Source organism: Monodon monoceros, unplaced genomic scaffold (genome assembly GCF_005190385.1).
Source record: "Monodon monoceros isolate NGI ecotype Baffin Bay Population unplaced genomic scaffold, NGI_Narwhal_1 Super_Scaffold_16, whole genome shotgun sequence".
In the NCBI taxonomy this organism is placed as follows: domain Eukaryota; kingdom Metazoa; phylum Chordata; class Mammalia; order Artiodactyla; family Monodontidae; genus Monodon; species Monodon monoceros.
In genome coordinates, this window is record NW_021703772.1 from 50,485,819 (window position 1) to 50,505,285 (window position 19,467).

The window sequence follows — 19,467 nt, forward strand, 5'->3', positions numbered from 1 at the left end:
AAAAGATCAATAAAACCAAGAGTTGATTTTTTGAAAAGATAAATAAAATCGACAAGCCAGGCTCATCAAAAAGAGAGGACCCCAATAAAGAAATTAAGAAATGAAAGAGGAGAAATAACTGATATCACAGAAATACAAAAAATCAGAAGAGAAATACAATGAACAGTTACATGCCAACAAACTGGACAACCTAGAAGAAATGGGCAAATTTTTAGAAACATACAGCCTGGCAAGACTAAGTCAAGAAGAAACACAGTTTGAACAGGCTAATCACTAGAAGTGAAACAGAATCTGTAATAATAATTAAAAGAAAAACTTTCTGCAAACGAAAGTCCAAGACCAGATGGCTTCACTGAAGAATTCTACCAAACATAAAGAACTTAAACTAATCCTTCCCAAACCATTCCAAAAAACTGAAGAAGAGGGAACACTTCCAAATTCATTCTATGAGGCCACTTTTACCCTAATTACAAAACTAGACAAAGACACTACAAAAAAAAAAAAAAAGTTACAGGCCAGTATCTATGATGAATATAGGTGCAAAAATCCTCAACAGAATATTAGCAAGCTGAATCCAACAATACCTGAAAAGGATCATACACCATGATCAAGCTGGATTCATTCCAGGATCACAAGGATGGTTCCACATATGCAAATCAATCAGTGTGATACACCGCATTAACAAAAGGAAAGACAAAAACCACATGATCATCTCAACAGATGCAGAAAAAGCATTTCACAAAATTCAACATCCGTTCATGATAAAAACTCTCACCAAAATGGGTATAGAGGGAACATATTATGACATAATAAAGGCCATTTACAACAAAGCCACAACCAACATAATACTCAGTGGTGAAAAGTAAAAGCCTTCCCTCTAAATTCAGGAATAAGCCGAGGATGCCCACTCCCAGAGCTTCTATTCAACCGAGTATTATACATCCTAGCCACAGCAATCAGATAAGGAAAAGAAATAAAAGGTATCCAAATTGGAAGGGAAAAGGTAAAACTGCCACCCTTTGCAGATGACATACAATACTCTATATACAAAACCCTAGTCTTCACCCAAAAAAGTATAAGAACTAATCAAGGGATTTGGCAAGATGGCAGCATACAAGATTAATACAGAGAAATCTGTCATGTTTCTGTACACTAAAAATGAAATATAAGTAAAAAAAAAAAAATCCCGTTTAAAATCTCATCAAAAAATTTAAATACCTAGGAATAAACGTAACCAAGGAGGTGAAATACCTACGTGCTGAAAACTATAAATCACTGGTAAAGGAAATGAAAATGGTTCAAAAAAATGGGAAGATATCCTATATTCTTAGATGGGAAGAATATTGTTAAAATGGATATACTACCCAAAGCAATCTACAAATTTAATGCAATCCCTATGAAAATACCATGACATTTTTCACAGAATTAGAACAAATAATCCTAAAATTTATATGAAAACACAAAAGGCCCAGAATTGCTAAAACAATTCTAAGGAAAAAGAACAAAGCTGGAGGCATAACCCTTCTCAACTTCAGAATATACTACAAAGCTACAGTAGTCAAAAAGCATGGTATTAGTAAAAAGACATATAGATGAACAGAACAGAGAGCCCAGAAATAAACCCACACACCTACAATCAATTAATCTATGACAAAGGACACAACAATATAGAGAAAAGACAGTCTCTTCAACAAATGGTGTTGAGAAAGCTGGACAGCTACATGTAAATCAACGAATTTAGAATACTCCCCTCCCACCATATACAAAAATAAATTCAAAATGATTTAAAGGAGAGAGTAATCAAGATGGCAGAGTAGTAGGACGTGATGCTTACCTTCTCCCACAAATACATCAAAAATACATCAACACGTGGAACAATTCTCACAGAATATCTACTGAACACTGCCAGAACACCTCAAACTGCTGAAAGGGCAAGAAAATCTCCATGTAACCAGGTAGGAAAAAAGAAAACAAGAAAGGAATCGAGACAGGACCTGTGTCCCTGGGAGGGAGCTGTGAAAGAGGAAAGGTGCCAGCCCCCCTGGCAGGGAGACTGGCCAGGACAGAAGGGGAGCTTCAGAGACTCGGAGAAGAGTGCAGCAGCTAGCTTGCAGCAGCCAGAGTGAAGGAAGAACTGCACAAACGGTCAGTGCCACCACCCTGCACTCTCCAGCCAGAGGCATGTGTCTGTCAGTGTGGGCAGGGGCTGGGTACTGGAACTCAGGCTTCAGAAATCAGAACTGGGGAGAGGACTGGGGTTGACTGTGTGAAGACAGCCCTGGGAGGTGCTGGAATCCAGTGTGACCATGGCTGGTGGTGTGCACAGAGGAAGCCTGGGCCGCCTTAGAGGCCAGATGCCATTATTTGGGGGGTGCGTGAGGGGAGGGGCGGGATGCGGGTTGTAGCCTTTTTCCCTGTGCACACACTTGCAGAGAGTAGGGCAGTGCCTGCAAGGGAACGGGGGGACGTCAAAAGCTGCCACCACTGCCTGCCCAGATGCCAGGAGCGGTTGCAGGCTGCCGCCGCCTCCCTCCCAGACCTCAGGAGTGGTCGCAAGCCACCTCTGCTCCCATCGCATGCTCCAGGGGGTCGCCTGAGCTGCCACTGTTGTCAAGAACCCCAGGACTGGGCACCAGCCACTGCATCTGCACACCCCCTATCAAGGGGATGACAACAAGCACATGCTGAGGAAAGAGGTGACAGGCATCCATACTAAAAACAGCCCCTACAACAAATAAATTAAACCCACACAAACTACACAGGGACGCCCCCACATGTAAACAGCCATTCAAGACCACAAGATAATTGTTTCTCCTAAACTCAGGGAGTAAGAGAAATGTAACTAAAATGAAGAAGCAGAGGAACCACTTTCAGTTAAAAGACCAAGAGCATTCCCCTGAAAGAACAAATAATGAAATAAACCTCTTCAGTCTAATAGGCACTGAGTTCAAAACGGAGGTAATGAAAATACTAAAGAAATTAAGAAAGGCTATCAACAGAAATGCAGAATAGTGTAAAAAGGAACTAGAAACTATAAAGAGGAACCAAGAAAAATTAGGAAACTCATTTGCCGACGTGAAAGCTGAGTTAAAGCAATGAAAATCAGAATGAATAGTACAGAAAAACAGATAAGTGATGTGGAAAACAGAGTAATGGAAATCACCCAATCAGGACAGCAGACAGAAAGCCAAATGAAAAAAAAAATGAAAGCAATATAAGAGACCCACAGGATAATATAAAGCAGTGGTCCCCAACGTTTTTGGCACCAGGGACCGGTGTGGAAGACAATTTTTCCACCGATGGGGGTGGGGGTGGGGGATGGTTCAGGTGGTAACGCAAGTGATGGTTCAGGTGGTAATGAGTGAGGGGGAGCGATGGGGAGTGGCAGATGAAGCTTCGCTCACTTGTCTGCCACTCACTTCCTGCTGTGCGGCCCGGTTCCTAACAGGCCACGGTGGTTGGGGACCTCTGATATAAAGTGTGCCAACCTATGCATAATAGGGATTCCAGAAGTGGAATAAAGAGAAAAAGGGATGGAAAGTGTATTAGAAGAAATTATGGCTGAAAACTTCCCAAACCTAAAGAAGTAAACAGATATCCAGGTACAGGAAGCACAGGGGGTCCCAAACAGACCTACACCAAGACATATGATAATAAAAATAGCAAAAGTTAAAGAGAGGGTTCTAAAGGCAGCAATAGAAAAACAAAAGAGTTAATTACAAGGAAACCGCCATAAGACTATCAGTTGATTTGTCTACAGAAACACTGCAGGCCAGAAGGGACTGGCAAGATATATTCAAAGTCCTGAAAGGGAAAAATCTACAACATAGGATAATCTACCCTGTAAGATTATCATTAGAATAGAAGCAGAGATAAAGAATTTCTCAGGGGACTTCCCTGGCGGTCCAGAGGTTAAGACTCTGCACTTCCACAGCAGGGGCATGGGTTTGATTCCTGGTCCAAGAACGAAGATCCTTCACGCCACATGACGTGGCCAAAAAAAAAAAAACATCAGAGAGAAAAGAAGCAGGACAATATAGGAAAGAGAAAATCACAACCTCAAAGTAAGTCACTTAAATAAGCCAGTACACAAATTAAAAAAAAGAAATCAAAAACTTCTGTGAACATGATGATAACCACAATGAACAGCAAAAGGATGGACATGAACATGTAAATGGGGACATCAAAAATCATAAGATGTGGGGAGTAAGAAAATGTGTATATATTTTTTTCCTAGAATATATTTGAGCCTATAAGACTACCAGTCTAAGGCAAGCAGAAATAGGAAGGGTTAACACGCTAGAAAAGCAGGGTAACCACAAATCAAAAACATACAATAGATTCACAAAAACCAAAAAGAAGAGAACACAAGTATAATACAAAAGAAAATCATAAAACCACAAAAGGGTCATCCATTTACAATGCTTGGTGACAGTTTATTTATCTCTTGTAAAAATAAAATACAGTGTGCATGTGTGAAAAAAAAAACGACAAAAGGGAAAACAAAGAGACAAAGAAAAAATATAAAATCAATGGGAAAACAAGGTTTAAAATGGCAATAAATACATATCTATCTATAATTAACTTAAATGTTAATGGACAAAATGCTCCAATCAAGAGACACAGAGTGGAAGACTGGCTAAAAAAACAAGAGCCTAAAATATGCTGCCTACTAGACACCCACTTTAGGGCAAAGGACAAACATAGATTGAAAGTGAGGGGATAGAAAAAGATATTTCATACAAAAGGAAATGATAAGAAAGTAAGAGTTGCAATGCTCATATCAAACAAGATAGATTTTAAAACAAAGATCATAAAGAAGGATAAAGAAGGACACTACATAATGATAAAAGGATCAATACAAGAGGACTTCACACTCATCAACATACATACACCTAATACAGTAGCACCCAAATACATAAAACAAATATTAACAGAGATAAAGGTAGAAATTGATAGGAATACAACAGCAGTAGGAGACTTTAACACCACACTCACATCAATGCACAGATCTTCCAGACAATCAATAAGGCAACAGAGACCCTACATAATATAACAGAACAGCTAGACTTAATTGATATTTTCAGGACATTACATCCCAAAAAAATCAGAATACACATTCTTTCCAAGTACACATGGAGCATTCTCTAGGATTGACCATATACTAGGGCACAAAACAAGCCTCAACAGATTTAAGAGCACAGAAATTATCTCAAGCATCTTTTCTAACCACAATGCCATGAAAGTAGAAATTAACCACGAAAAAAGAAATGAGGAAAAAACGATTACATGGAGACTAAATAACATGCTACTAAAAAACCAATGGGTCAACGATGAAATCAAAGAGGAAATTAAAAAATACCTTGGGACAAATGACAATGCAAACACAATGATACAAAATCTCTGGGATGCAGTAAAAGCAGTTCTTAGAGTGAAGTTCATAGTGATACAGGCCTTCCTCAAGAAACAAGAAAAATCTCAAATAAACAAACTAACCTACCACTAAAAAGAATTAGAAAAAGGACAACAAAACCTAAAGTCAGCAGAAGGAAGGAAATAATAAAGATCTGAGAGGAAATAAATAAAATAGAGATTAAAAAAATAAAAATAATCAATAAAACAAAGAGCTGGTTCTTTGAAAGGGTAAAGAATAGACAAACCCCTGGCCAGGCATACCAAGAAGAAAAGAAAGAGAACACAAATAAACAAAATAAGAAATGAAAAAGGAGAAATCTCAACTGATACCACAGAAATACAAAATACCATGAACAATTATATACCAACAAATTGGACAACCTAGAAGAAATGGATAGGTTTCTAGAAACATACAGCCCACCAAAACTGAATCAAGAAGAAATAGATAATTTGAAAAGACCAATCATTAGAAGTGAAAGAGAATTTGTAATTAAAAAACTCCCTACAAACAAAAGTCCAGGACCACAGAGCATCACAGGTGAATTCTACCAAACATACAAAGAAGAATTTATACCAACCCTTCTCAAACTCTTCCAAAAAACTGAAGAGGAGGGAACACTCCCAAGAACATTCTATGAAGCCACCATCACCCTGTTACCAAAACCAGACAAAGACACAACCAAAAAAGAAAATTACAGGCCAATATCTTTGATAAATATAGATGCAAAAAACCTCAACAAAACATTAGCAAACTGAATCTTACAACACATAAAAAAGATCATACACCACAACCAAGTGGGATCCATCCTAAATTCACAAGGATGGTTCAACATACACAACTCAATTAATGTGATACACCACATAAACAAAAGAAAAGGCAAAAACCACATGATCATCTCAACAGATGCAGAAACAGCAGTTGACAAAATTCAGCATCCATTCATGATAAAAACTCTTACCAAAATAGGTACAGAGGGAACATATCTCAAGATAGTAAAAGTTATTTATGACACATCTACAGCCAATACAATACTCAACCGTGAAAAGATGAAAGCCTTACTAAAATCTGGAACAAGACAAGGATGCCCACTCTCGCCTCTTCTATTCAACATAGTATTGGAAGTCCTAGCCATAGCAATCAGACAAGAGAAAGAAATAAAACACATTCAAATTGAAAGAGGTAAAACTGTCATCATATGCAGATGATATGATACTATATATAAATAACCCTAAAGACACCACACAAAAACTACTAGAACTGATAAATTCAGCAAGGTAGCAGGATACAAGGGTAACATACAGAGAAGCAAGAAGAACTACAATCCTGCAGCATGTGGAACAAAAACCACATTCATAGAAAGAAAGACAATATGAAATGGCAGTGGACTATGTACCAGATGAAAGAACAAAATAAAACGCTAGAAAAACAACCACATGAAGTGGAGACGGGTAACCTTCCAGAAAAAGAATTCAGAATAATGATAGTGAAGATGACTCAGGACCTCGGAAAAAGAACGGAGGCAAAGATCAAGAAGATGCAAGAAATGTTTAACAAAGACCTAGAAGAATTAAACAAACAGAAATAAACAATGCAATATCTGAAATGAATAATACACTAGAAGGAATCAATAGAAGAATAACTGAGGCAGAAGAATGGATAAGTGACCTGGAAGACAAGAATGGTGGAAATCACTGCCATGGAATAGAATAAAGAAAAAAGAATGAAAAGAAATGAAGACAGCCTAAGATACCTCTGGGACAACATTAAATGCACCAACATTTGCATTATAGGGGTCCCAGAAGGAGGAGAGAGAGAAAGGACCCGAGAAAATATCTGAAGAGATTATAGTTGAAAACTTCCTAACATGGGAAAGGAAATAGCCACCCAAGTCCAGGAAGTGCAGAGAGTCCCAGGGAGAAACACGCTGAGACACATACTAATGAAACTGACAAAAATTAAAGACAAAGAAAAATGATTAAAAGCAACAAGAGAAATATGACAAATAACATACAAGGGACCTCCCATAAGGTTAACAGCTGATTTCTCAGCAGAAACTCTACAAGCCAGAAGGGAGTGCCAAGATATATTTAAAGTGATGAAAGGGAAGAACCTACAACCAAGGTTACTCTACCCAGCAAGGATCTCATTCAGATTCGACAGAGAAACCAAGAGCTTTACAGACAAGCAAAAGCTAAGAGAATTCAGCACCACCAAACCAGCTCTACAACATATGCTAAAGGTACTTCTCTAAGTGGGAAACACAAGAGAAGAAAAAGGCCTACAAAAACAAACCCACAACAATTAAGAAAATGGTAATAGGAACATACATATCAATAATTACCTTAAAGGTGAATGGATTAAATGCTCCAACCAAAAGACACAGGCTCGCTGAATGGATACAAAAACAAGACCCGTATATATGCTGTCTATAAGAGACCCACTTCCCTAGGGACACATACAGACTGAAAGTGAGGGGATGGAAAAAGATATTCCATGCAAATGGAAATCAAAAGAAAGCTGGTGTAGCAATACTCATATCAGATAAAATAGACTTAAAAAATAAAAAATGTTACAAGAGACAAGGAAGGACACTACATAATGATCAAGGGATCCATCCAAGAAGAAAATATAACAATTATAAATATATATGCACCCAACATAGGAGCACCTCAATACATAAGGCAACTGCTAATAGCTCTAAAAGAGGAAATTGACAGTAACACAATAATAGTGGGGGACTTTCACACCTCACTTACACCAATGGACAGATCATCCAGACAGAAAATTAATAAAGAAACACAATCTTTAAATGACACAATAGACCAGATAGAGTTAACTAATATTTACAAGACATTCCATCCAAAAACAGCAGATTACACTTTCTTCTCAAGTGCACACGTAACATTCTCCAGGATAGATCACATCTTGGGTAACAAATCAACCCTTGGTAAATTTAAGAAAACTGAAATCATATCAAGCATCTTTTCTGACCACAACACTATGAGATTAGAAATGAATTACAGGGAAAACAAGTAAAAAACACAAACACATGGAGGCTAAACAATACGTTACTAAATAACCAAGAGATCACTGAAGAAATCAAAGAGGAAATAAAAAAATACCTAAAGACAAATGACAACAAAAACACGATGATCCAAAACCTATGGGATGCAGCAAAAGCAGTACTAAGAGAGAATTTTATAGCAATACAATCCTACCTCAAGAAACAAGAAAAATCTCAAATAAACAATCTAACCTTACAACCTAAAGGAACTAGAGAAAGAAGCACAAACAAAACCCATAGTAGAAAGAAAGAACTCATAAAGATCAGAGCACAAATAAAAGAAAGAGAAATAAAGAAAATAGCAAAGGTCAGTGGAACAGGATAGAAAGCCCAGAGATAAACCCATGTACCTATGGTCAACTAATCTATGACAAAGGAGGCAAGGATATACAATGGAGAAAAGACAGTCTTCAATAAGCGGTGCTGGGAAAATTGGACAGCTACATGTAAAAGAATGAAATTAGAACACTCCCTAACACCATACACAAAATAAACACCATACACAAAATAAACTCAAAATGGGTTACAGACCTAAATGTAAGACCAGGCACTATAAAACTCTTAGAGGAAAACATAGGAAGATCACTGTGACATAAATCACAGCAAGATCTTTTTTGACCCACCTCCTAGAGTAATGGAAATAAAAACAAAAATAAACAAATGGGACCTAATGAAACTTCCAAACTTTTGAACAGCAAAGGAAACCATAAACAAGATGAAAAGACAATCTTCAGAATGGGAGAAAATATTTGTAAACGAATCAATGGACAAAGGATTAATCTCCACAATATATAAACAGCTCATGCAGCTCAATATTAAAAAGCAAACCCAATCCAAAAATGGGCAGAAGACCTAAACAGACATTTCTACAAAGAAAACATACAGATGGCCAAGAGGCACATGAAAAGCTGCTCAACATCACTAATTATTAGAGAAATCCAAATCAAAACTACAGTGAGGTATCATCTCACACCGGTTAGAATGGGCATCATCAGAAAATCTACACACAGCAAATGCTGGAGAGGGTGTGGAGAAAAGGGAACCCTCTTGCACTGTTGGTGGGAATGTAAATTGATACAGCCACTATCAAGAACAGTTTGGAGCCTCCTTAAAAAACTAAAAATAGAACCACCATATGACCCAGCAATCCCACTACTGGGCATATTCCCAGAGAAAACCGTAATTCAAAAAGACACACGCACCCCAATGTTCACTGCAGCACTATTTACAATAGCCAGGTCATGGAAGCAACCTAAATGCCCACTGACAGACGAATGTATAAAGATGATGTGGTACATATATACAATGGAATATGACTCAGCCATAAAAAGGAACGAAAATGGGTCATTTGTAGAGATATGGATGGACCTAGAGACTGTATACAAAATGAAGTCAGAAAGAGAAAAATATCGTATATTCATGCATATGTGGAATCGAGAAAAATGGTACAGATGAACCAGTTTGCAAGGCAGAAATAGAGACACAGATGTGGAGAACAAATGTATGGACACCAAGCGAGGAAAGCAGGGGTGGGGGCTGGTGGTGGGATGAACTGGGGGATTGGCACTGACATATATACACTAATATGTATAAAACAGATAACTAATAAGAACCTGCTGTATAAAAAAATTTTTAAGTAACATACAGATATCAGTTCCATTTCTTCACACCAACAATGAAATATCAGGAAGAGAATGTAAAAAACCAATGCCTTTTAAAATCACAGCCCCAAAATAAACTACTTAGGAATAAACCTGACCAAGGAGGTGAAAGACTTATACGATGAGCACTATGAAACATTAAAAAAGGAAACTGTAGATGATTCAAAAAAATGGAAAGATAACCCATGCTCCTAGATTGGAAAAATTAATATTGTTAAAATGGCCATACTACCCAAAGCAATCTACAGATTTAATGCAATCCCTATCAAATTACCCATGACATTTTCACAGAATTAGAATAATCCTAAAATTCATATGGAACCATAAAAGAGCCAGAATTGCCAAAGCAATCCTGAAGAAAAAGAACAAAGCAGGAGGCATAACCCCCCCAGACTTCAGACAATACTACAAAGCTACAGTAATCAAAACAGTGTGGTACTGGCACAAAACCAGACATATGGATCAATGGGACAGAACAGAGAACCCAGAAATAAACCCACACACCTACAGTCAATTAATCTTCAAAAGAGGAGGCAGGAATATACAATGGAGAAAAACCAATCTCTTCAGCATGTGGTGTTGGGAAAGTTGGACAGCCACATGTAAATCAGTGAAGTTAGAACGCACCCTCTCACCATACACAAAAATAAACTCAAAATGGCTTAAAGACTTAAACATGACATGACACCATAAAACTCCTAGAAGAAATCATAGGCAAAACATTTTCTGACATAAATCATACCAGCGTGTTCTTAGCTCAGTCTCCCAAGGCAATATAAATAAAAACTAAAATAAACAAACGGGACCTAATCAAACTTAAAAGCTTTTGCACAGCAAAGGAAACCATAAACAAAAACAAAAAGACAACCTACAGAATGGGAGAAAATATTTAAATGATGTGACCAACAGGGGCTTAATTTCCAAAATACACAAACAGCTCATACAACTCAACAACAAAAAACCAAACAACCAAATCGAAAAATGGGTAGAAGACGTAAACAGACATTCCTCCAAAGAAGAAATACAGATGGCCAGCAGGCACATGAAAAGATGCTCAACATCACAAATTATTAGGGAAATGCAAATCACAACTACAGTGAGGTACCACCTCTAGTCAAAATGGCCATCATTAAAAAGTCTACAAATAGCAAATGCTGGAGAGGGTATGGAGAAAAGAGAACACTCCAACACTGTTGGTGGGAATGTAAGTTGGTGTAGCCAGTATAGAGAACAGAATAGAGGTTCCTCAAAAAACTAAAGACAGAATTACCATATGATCCAGCAATCCCACTCCTGGGCTTATATCCAGACAAAACTCCATTCCAGGGCTTCCCTGGTGGCGCAGTGGTTGAGAGTCTGCCTGCTGATGCAGGGGATGCGGGTTCGTGCCCTGGTGGTCTGGGAAGATCCCACATGCCGCAGAGCGGCTGGGCCCGTGAGCCATGGCCGCTGAGCCTGTGCTCCACAACGGGAGAGGCCACAGCACTGAGAGGCCCGCGTACCGCAAAAAAAAACAAAAAACAAAAAACCTCCATTCCAAAAAGATACATGCACCCCCTATGTTCACAGTAGCACTATTCACAATAGCCAAGACATGGAAACAACCTAAATGTCCATCGACAGATGAATGGATAAAGAAGATGTGGTACATATATACAATGGAATACTACTCAGCCATAAAAAAGAATGAAATAATGCCATTTGCAGCAACATGGACGCAACTAGAGACTATCTATTAAGTGAAGTAAGTCAAAGAGAAAGACAAATACCGTGTGATATCACTTATATGTGGATCTAAAATACAACACAAATGAACCTATGAAACAGAAAAAGAATCACAGATATAGAGAACAGACTGGTGGTTGCCAAGGGGGAGGGGGTTGGGGGGGAATGCAATAGGAGGTTGGGGTTAGCAGATGTAAGCTTTTACATACAGAATGGATAAACAACAAGGTCCTACTGTATAGCACAGAGAACTATGTTCAATATCCTATGATAAACCATAATGGAAAAGAATATTAAAAAAAAGAATGTAAATATATGTATAACTGAATCCCTTTGCTATACAGCAGTAATTAACACAACACTGTAAATCAACTATACATCAATTAAAAAAAAAAGATTTAAAGACCTAAATATAAGACACGACACTATAAAATTCCTAAGAGAGAACATAGGTAAAACATTCTCGGACATAAATTGTAGAAATATTTTCTTAGATCAATCTCCCAAGGCAAAAGCAATAAAAACCAAAAATAAACAAATAGGACCTAATCAAACTTACAAGCTTTTGCACAGCAAAGAAACCTTCAACAAAATGAAAACTTAAGGAATGGGAGAAAATATTTGCAAATGATGTGACTGAAATGGGGTTAATATCCAAAATATGTAAATAGCTCATATGACCAAATTAAAAAAAATAACCCAATCAAAAAATGGGCAGGAACTTCCCTGGTGGTCCAGTGGTTAAGACTCTGCTTCCAATGCAGGGGAAGAAGGTTCAGTCCCTGGTTGGGGAAGTAAGATACCACATACCGTGTTGCGTGGCCAAAAAGGAATTAAAAAAAAAGGGCAGAAGACCTAAATAGAGATTTCTCCAAAGAAGACATACAGATGGCCAACAGGCACATGAAAGATGCTCAACATGGCTAATTATTAAAGAAATGCAAATCAAAACCATGATGAGGTATCATCTCACACCAGTAAGTACGGCTATCATCAAAAAGTCTACAAATAAATGCTGGAAAGGGTGTGGAGGAAAGGGAACGCTGCTACACTGTCGGTGGGAGTGTAAACTGGTACAGCCACTATGGAAAACAGTATGGTGGTTCCTCAAAAAAAAACTAAAAATAGAGCTATCATAGGATCCAGAAATTCCACTCCTGGGTATATATCTGGAAAAGACAAAAACTATAATTTTAAAAGATACATGCACCCCAATGTTCATAGCAGCACTATTTACAACAGCCAAGACATGGAAACAACCCAAGTGCCCATCAACAGACAACTGGCTTAAGATGTGGTATGGATACAATGGAATATTACTCAGCCATAAAAAGAATGAAATATTGCCATTTGCAGCAACATGGATGGACCCAGAGAATATTACACTTTGTGAAGTAAGTCAGACAGAGAAAGACAAATATATGATATTATTTATATGTGGAATCTAAAAAATAATACAACTCAATCTATTTAATACAAAACAGAAACACATTTATGGACACAGGAAACAAATTCATGGTTAGCAAAGGGGAGAGAGAGGGAGGAAAGGACAAATTAACAGTGTGGGATTAACAGAAACAAGCTACTTTACATGAAATAGCTAAGCAACAAGGATTTACTGTATAGTACAGGGAATTATACCCAATATCTTGTAATAACCTATAATGGAATATATTCCATTATTGGAATATATTCCACAAAAAAACCAAACTGAGTCACTATGCTGTACACCTGAAACTAACACAATATTGTAAATATATACTTCAATTTCAAAAAAAGAAAAAGGAAATTAATTAATTTTATAACCTATGTGTAAAATAATCAAAAAGAAATATTCATTAAATAAAAAAATTATAACTGGGTACAAATTGTATTTTGAAAATAATCAATTATAGAAGCATACTTAAGACTTTCACTTAATCTAAGGGTACATACTTCCAGTTACAAGATTAATAACTTCTGGGGATCTACTGTACAGCATATAGTGATTATAGCTGATTATAAAATACTTGAAAGCTGCTGAAAGAGTAGATCTCAAATGTTCTCGCCCCAAGAAAGAAATGGTAAATAGGGGACAGGATGGAGGTGTTAGCTAATGTCATGGTGGTGGTCATCATTTTGCAACATGTAAGTGTTGCAAATCAACAAACTGTACACCTTAAAGTTACAGAATGTTCTATGTCAATTTTATCTCAATAAACCCAGGGAAAAAAAAAGATTGTCACCTAAAAATCAAATGTCATGGTCTCTTCATCATAACAAAATAACAAATATTACCTCTTCCTTTGGAACAAAAAGTGATCAGCCAGCCAATACCAGCAGCAAACGCAGTTTGTATGGAGTTAACAAAATTTCCTTAAGAGAAAATAAAGAACGTTTCTGATCATTTACTACTCCATAATGGAAACCGTTTTCTAAATGGGTTTTCCCTTCTAATGTCACCCATTTCCAATCCACTCTGAGTAGTTTTCAGGATTCCTAAAAATCCTCTTGAGCATATCAAATTCCTTCCACTATTTATTTTTTAATTACATAAAATCTAAATTCATTATTTCATTAAGAAACAAATTGGCAAGTAAGGCCCCTTGTGATCTGAGCTTTGTCTACCCATTCAGCCAGCCATATTCTTCCCCAAGCCACTCTACCCATTACTCATCTTTTTGTGAGATTCATGAAATACTGCCAGTTTCCCAAATACAGTGACCTTTTAAGGCTTCCTCTTCACTTTCAAGACAGGTTATATCTGACCTCGTTCAAGAAGAATTTCCTAACCCTTCCTCCTTTCCCCACCTGAGTTCTTTCATATCCTTCATGCTTCCCTAAGCTTACCTCTCATAATGGTTACTACACTGCATTTTAATGGTTTACTAATGGGGACCTGGAAGGCAGGGATTACATAGTTTATTACTACAGCCCTAGTATTTAACATAGTTTCGGAGACATTACTATATTCAATGAATGATAAGAGCATCCCTTTAGAAGTAGATACTATAATTTCATGGGTAGTACAGATAATTAAATAACCCACCTAAAGTCACTTGATGAATTCAAAACCTAAGATTAGAAGAGTTTTTAAATTTCAAAATTAAACTGAATACAGGCATGAATTTACTGCCTGATGTAGTATACTTATGAAAGCAATAAAACACTTGGTTTACTAAATATTTAGTTGCACTTTCAAAGTTGCCTTTTCACCTAGCCCCACTTCATACCCATGTCCTACATCAAAACTGTTTTAGTTTATGTCTAAATATAGTTAATTTATTAAATGCCTACTATTTAGTAGGGCTCAGAACAAATGATACAATTCCCTTCTAAGAAGCATGGAAAAGATATTTAAAAATTTCAGTATCATGACCAGAACATTGCCACTGAAAAACTTAAAATACCAATTCAAAGTATCCTTGAAAATCAAGCAAATTATGAAAACAAAATTACCTGTCCATAATTCTGTCACTGTGCTTCTAACATGCTGCATGGCGAAATTCACTAAACTTTCCTTTGATCTGTCACCATGGTATTTCACTGCAGCCTATATTTTTATTTATAAAAAGAGAAATGTCTTTTACTTTTTCTTTTTAAAACTCATACCAAATACCTTGATTCTCCAGTATAAGTAAGCTCTGTCTCAATAGTACAGTGTATTTCTCACTGACGTGCTAAGAATCCTGATTGCACACATTCCATGTCAGACATTTGAATAATACTATTTATAATGTTTTTAGTTTCACTTTTATCACAACACTGGGGAGAGGAAGGGAAGTCAGAACTTTACATTCAATGAGAGAAAACACCTGTAAAATGCTTTGTAAATTATAAAGTACAACATGCATACTGGTTAACATTATGTTCTTTAAGATGGAAACTGAAATTGACAAACATTTAATTTTGAAATAGAACAAAGACAAACTAATGGCATCTAAAAGTATTCACAGTATAATAAAAAATGTTTATTATGACTATAGTTAGATGGCATCTAAAATAAGACTTAAAAATCAAAAGATTCTACAAATTCACAGTGTTTTCTCTAGTATTCCCCTTGTTATAATGTTCTACCAATTAAAAAAAAAAATGCCAATTTTATCTCTTACCATTCCAGACCTAAAAATGAAGAGGCTGGGATAACTGTTCACTCCTTTCATTCGGCAAAGCATTCTATCATCGCCACAGTTAACAGCTCCAATTCGAAGCAATCCATCTACTTCTTTAGCAAAGTCTCTCCACTATGAGGGAAAAAAAAAGTTTCTTCTGATAAGATCATTTATCTTTCCCTGAACATTCTTCAAGCTGTACTTTCCTCTTTTTTAAAATTAATTAATTATTTCTTTTTGGCTGCACTGGGTCTTTGTTGCTGCGTGCAGGCTTTCTCTAGCTGCGGAGAGAGGGGGCTACACTTTGTTGTGGTGCGCAGGCTTCTCATCGCAGTGGCTTCTCTTATTGCGGAGCACGGGCTCTAGGCGCGCGGGCTTCAGTAGTTGTGGCTCCTGTGCTCTAGAGCACAGGCTCAGTAGTTGTGGCATACGGGTTTAGTTGTTCCGTGGGTTTAGCTGCTCCGTGGCATGTGGGATCTTCCCGGGCCAGGGCTTGAACCTGTGTCCCCTGCATTGGCAGGCGGACTCTTAACCACCGCACCACCAGGGAAGTCCCCAAGCTGTACTTTCTTAAAGGAGATTATGCTCAGGAAATAAAACCATATACACGTGAAAAAATATTATAGTCATTTCTGTTATAGTTACTACTAATAGAAAAAACACTCAAATGTAAAAAAACACTCAAATAACAGATCAGTTGTGAATAGTAAAACTTTAAATCAGGATGTAAAAAATACGTACTGTGGGAGCTAAATCATGGCAGTGTGAACACCCTGGGGAGTAAAAGTTCACAAACCACAGTTCTCCAGAATTAACAGCAGCATCTGAAAGTACATAAAACCAAAACAACTTAGAACAACCAAAACAACCAATTTACTACAGGTTTGTACCTATTTTAGTTAAAAATTTTCCTTGAGATCAGAATGAAAAAGTCATATATCTCTCACACTGCCTTTATCATTTTCTGTATAATTTTTTCTATAAGAAGAAAACGTACTATTTCAACTGTCAAACTAACAATACCTTCTTTTTTTTTTTTGACTCTTCCAAGCCCTACTTGAATAAGAAGCAACCTTGAACTGCATGATCAATGTCACCAAGAAGCTGTAAAAAGAAAGGAAGCAACAAAAGGAAGCAAGAGCCAAACCTGATGACAGTCTGTGTGGTTGAGAGAAATGAAGAGAAACAGTGCGAGAGACTGACATTTAAGCTCTTCTACTATCTGCAGCACTGGTTAAGCACACAGTCAATCAATTCTGACAGCTACTCCAGATTCTGAAAGAATGAAGAGACCTACACGACACAGTAAGGACTGTGGGGATTAAATCTAATCTTTGCTCTCAATAAGACATTTTCCTTGGAAAACTGTGTTATTTGAAATATTGGATCAAAGTTTTTAACAATTCAAAACATGAATACATATTTGCTAATGGATCTGAACACTAGATAATATCTACCCAACAATACATTATATGTTATAATCTAATCTATAAGAGGACCTGATATAAACAAAATTTATTCATTTAAAAATTTTATCATTGTAAGGATGTGCTCTAACAGTCAAGATAAAAAAGTTAAGAAAATTTGCTTTAAGTTAGGGTCTCCATGTAATTCCATATGAAAATCACTTATCAGTAATTTTTAAAGAAAATATTTTCATAAGTTATAATAAATTATACCAAGACATCAAAACATGCACACTATTCTAAATATGTGTAACTGATTCAGATTAATTAGTAACATGCACAATAATGTTCACCTACATTTCAGTTACAAGACACACAGATCTATGTGAAAAACAGTTAAACCATACATTACAAGCAAAGTGTATACATTAGGATTTATCAGCTGTTCTTTGGCAAAGGTTAGAAAGTCTGACAAATAGACCACTCTATCTAGGTTGTCAAAATAATTGCCATGCTGACTTAGATCAACTGGTATGAATTTAGGTAAAATCTTATATGTTCTCGGCCCCTTTCCTCTGGGACCTCTATGATGCAAATGTTAGTACACATGACGTTGTCCCAGAGGTCTCTTAAACTGTCCTCATTTCTTTCTATTCTTTTTTCATTTTCCTGTTCAGCTTCAGTGATTTCCACTACTCTGTCTTCCAGCTTGCTGATCCATTCCTCTGCATCATCTAATCTACTGTTGATTCCTTCTAGTGTATTTTTTCATTTCAGTTATCGTATTCTTCATCTGTTTGGTTGTTCTTTATATTTTCTAACTCTTTGTTCAAAAACTTCTAACTTCTCACTCTGTTCATTCAATCTTCTCCCAAATTCTTTGAACATCTTAACAATATATTTAAAGTGATGAAAGGGAAAAACCTATAACCAAGAAGACTCTACCCAGCAAGGCTTTCACTAAGATTTGAAGGACAGGGCTTCCCTGGTGGCGCAGTAGTTGAGAGTCTGCCTGCTGATGCAGGGGACACAGGTTTGTGCCCCGGTCCGGGAAGATCCCACATGCCGTGGAGCGACTGGGTCTGTGAGCCATGGCCGCTGAGCCTGTGCGTCCGGAGCCTGTGCTCCGCAACGGGAGAGGCCACAACAGTGAGAGGCCCGCGTACCGCAAAAAAAAAAAAAAAAAAAAAAGATTTGAAAGACAGATCAAAAGTTTTACAGAGAAGCAAAAGCTAAAAGGTCATCACCATGAAACCAGCTTCACAAGAAATGTTACAGGGACTTACCTAAGTGAAAAAGAAAAGGCCACAACTAGAAAAATGAAAATTATGGAAGAAAAAAAATCTCATTGTTAAAGTCAAATATACAATAAAGGTAGTAAATCAGCCATGTATAAAGCTAGTAAAAAGGTTAAAAGACAAGTAGGAAAATATATACTGAATAAATAATTAAGGAATATATAAAACAAAAAGATATAAAATATGACGTCAAAGTCAGTAAATGTGGTGGAGGAGGGAGTAAAAATGCAGGGCTGTTAAAATTAGTTAATAAGCGCACACACAGAGACTGCTACGTACAGTGTGTGGAGTAGTCAACGACTATGTAATATCTTTGTATGGTGACATATCATAATCAGACTTACTGTAGTGATCACTTTGAAATGTACAGAAACACCAAGTCACTATGTTGTGTAACAGGAACTAACAGTGTTGTATGTCATTACACTTCAGAAACAAAACTCACAGAAAAAGAGATCAGGTTTATGGTTACCTGAGGCCGGGGTCGGGGGGAAGGAGAGTTGGATGAAGGTGGTCAAAAGGTACAAACCTCTAGTTACAAGACAAATAAGTACGAGGAATGGAATGTACTACATCATAAATATAATCAACAATGCTGTATATCATATATAAAGTTGTTAAGAGCAAATCCTGAGAGTTCCATTACAAGAAAACATTTTTTCCGATTTAATTTTGTATCTGTATAAGATAATGAATATTTACTAAACTTATTTTGATCACCATTTCACGATGGATGTATGTCAAATCATGCTGTACACCTTAAACTTATACAGTGCTGTATGTCAGTTATATCTCAATAAAACTGG

At 36.9% G+C, this 19,467-nt stretch overlaps 1 protein-coding gene across 1 annotated transcript in view; it reads right to left on the bottom strand.

Annotated features, from left to right (window-relative positions):
* The window catches only part of DNAJC10 (DnaJ heat shock protein family (Hsp40) member C10), a 60,171-nt gene that overhangs the window by 31,693 nt on the left and 9,011 nt on the right, over positions 1 to 19,467 (bottom strand). Inside the window, exons 6-9 of the mRNA XM_029225466.1 lie at positions 16,699 to 16,781; positions 15,958 to 16,089; positions 15,305 to 15,398; positions 14,144 to 14,221 (exon numbers count right to left, since the gene is read on the bottom strand). Of these exons, the coding sequence (XP_029081299.1) occupies positions 14,144 to 14,221; positions 15,305 to 15,398; positions 15,958 to 16,089; positions 16,699 to 16,781 (387 nt within the window). The remainder of the gene's footprint in view (positions 1 to 14,143; positions 14,222 to 15,304; positions 15,399 to 15,957; positions 16,090 to 16,698; positions 16,782 to 19,467) is intronic.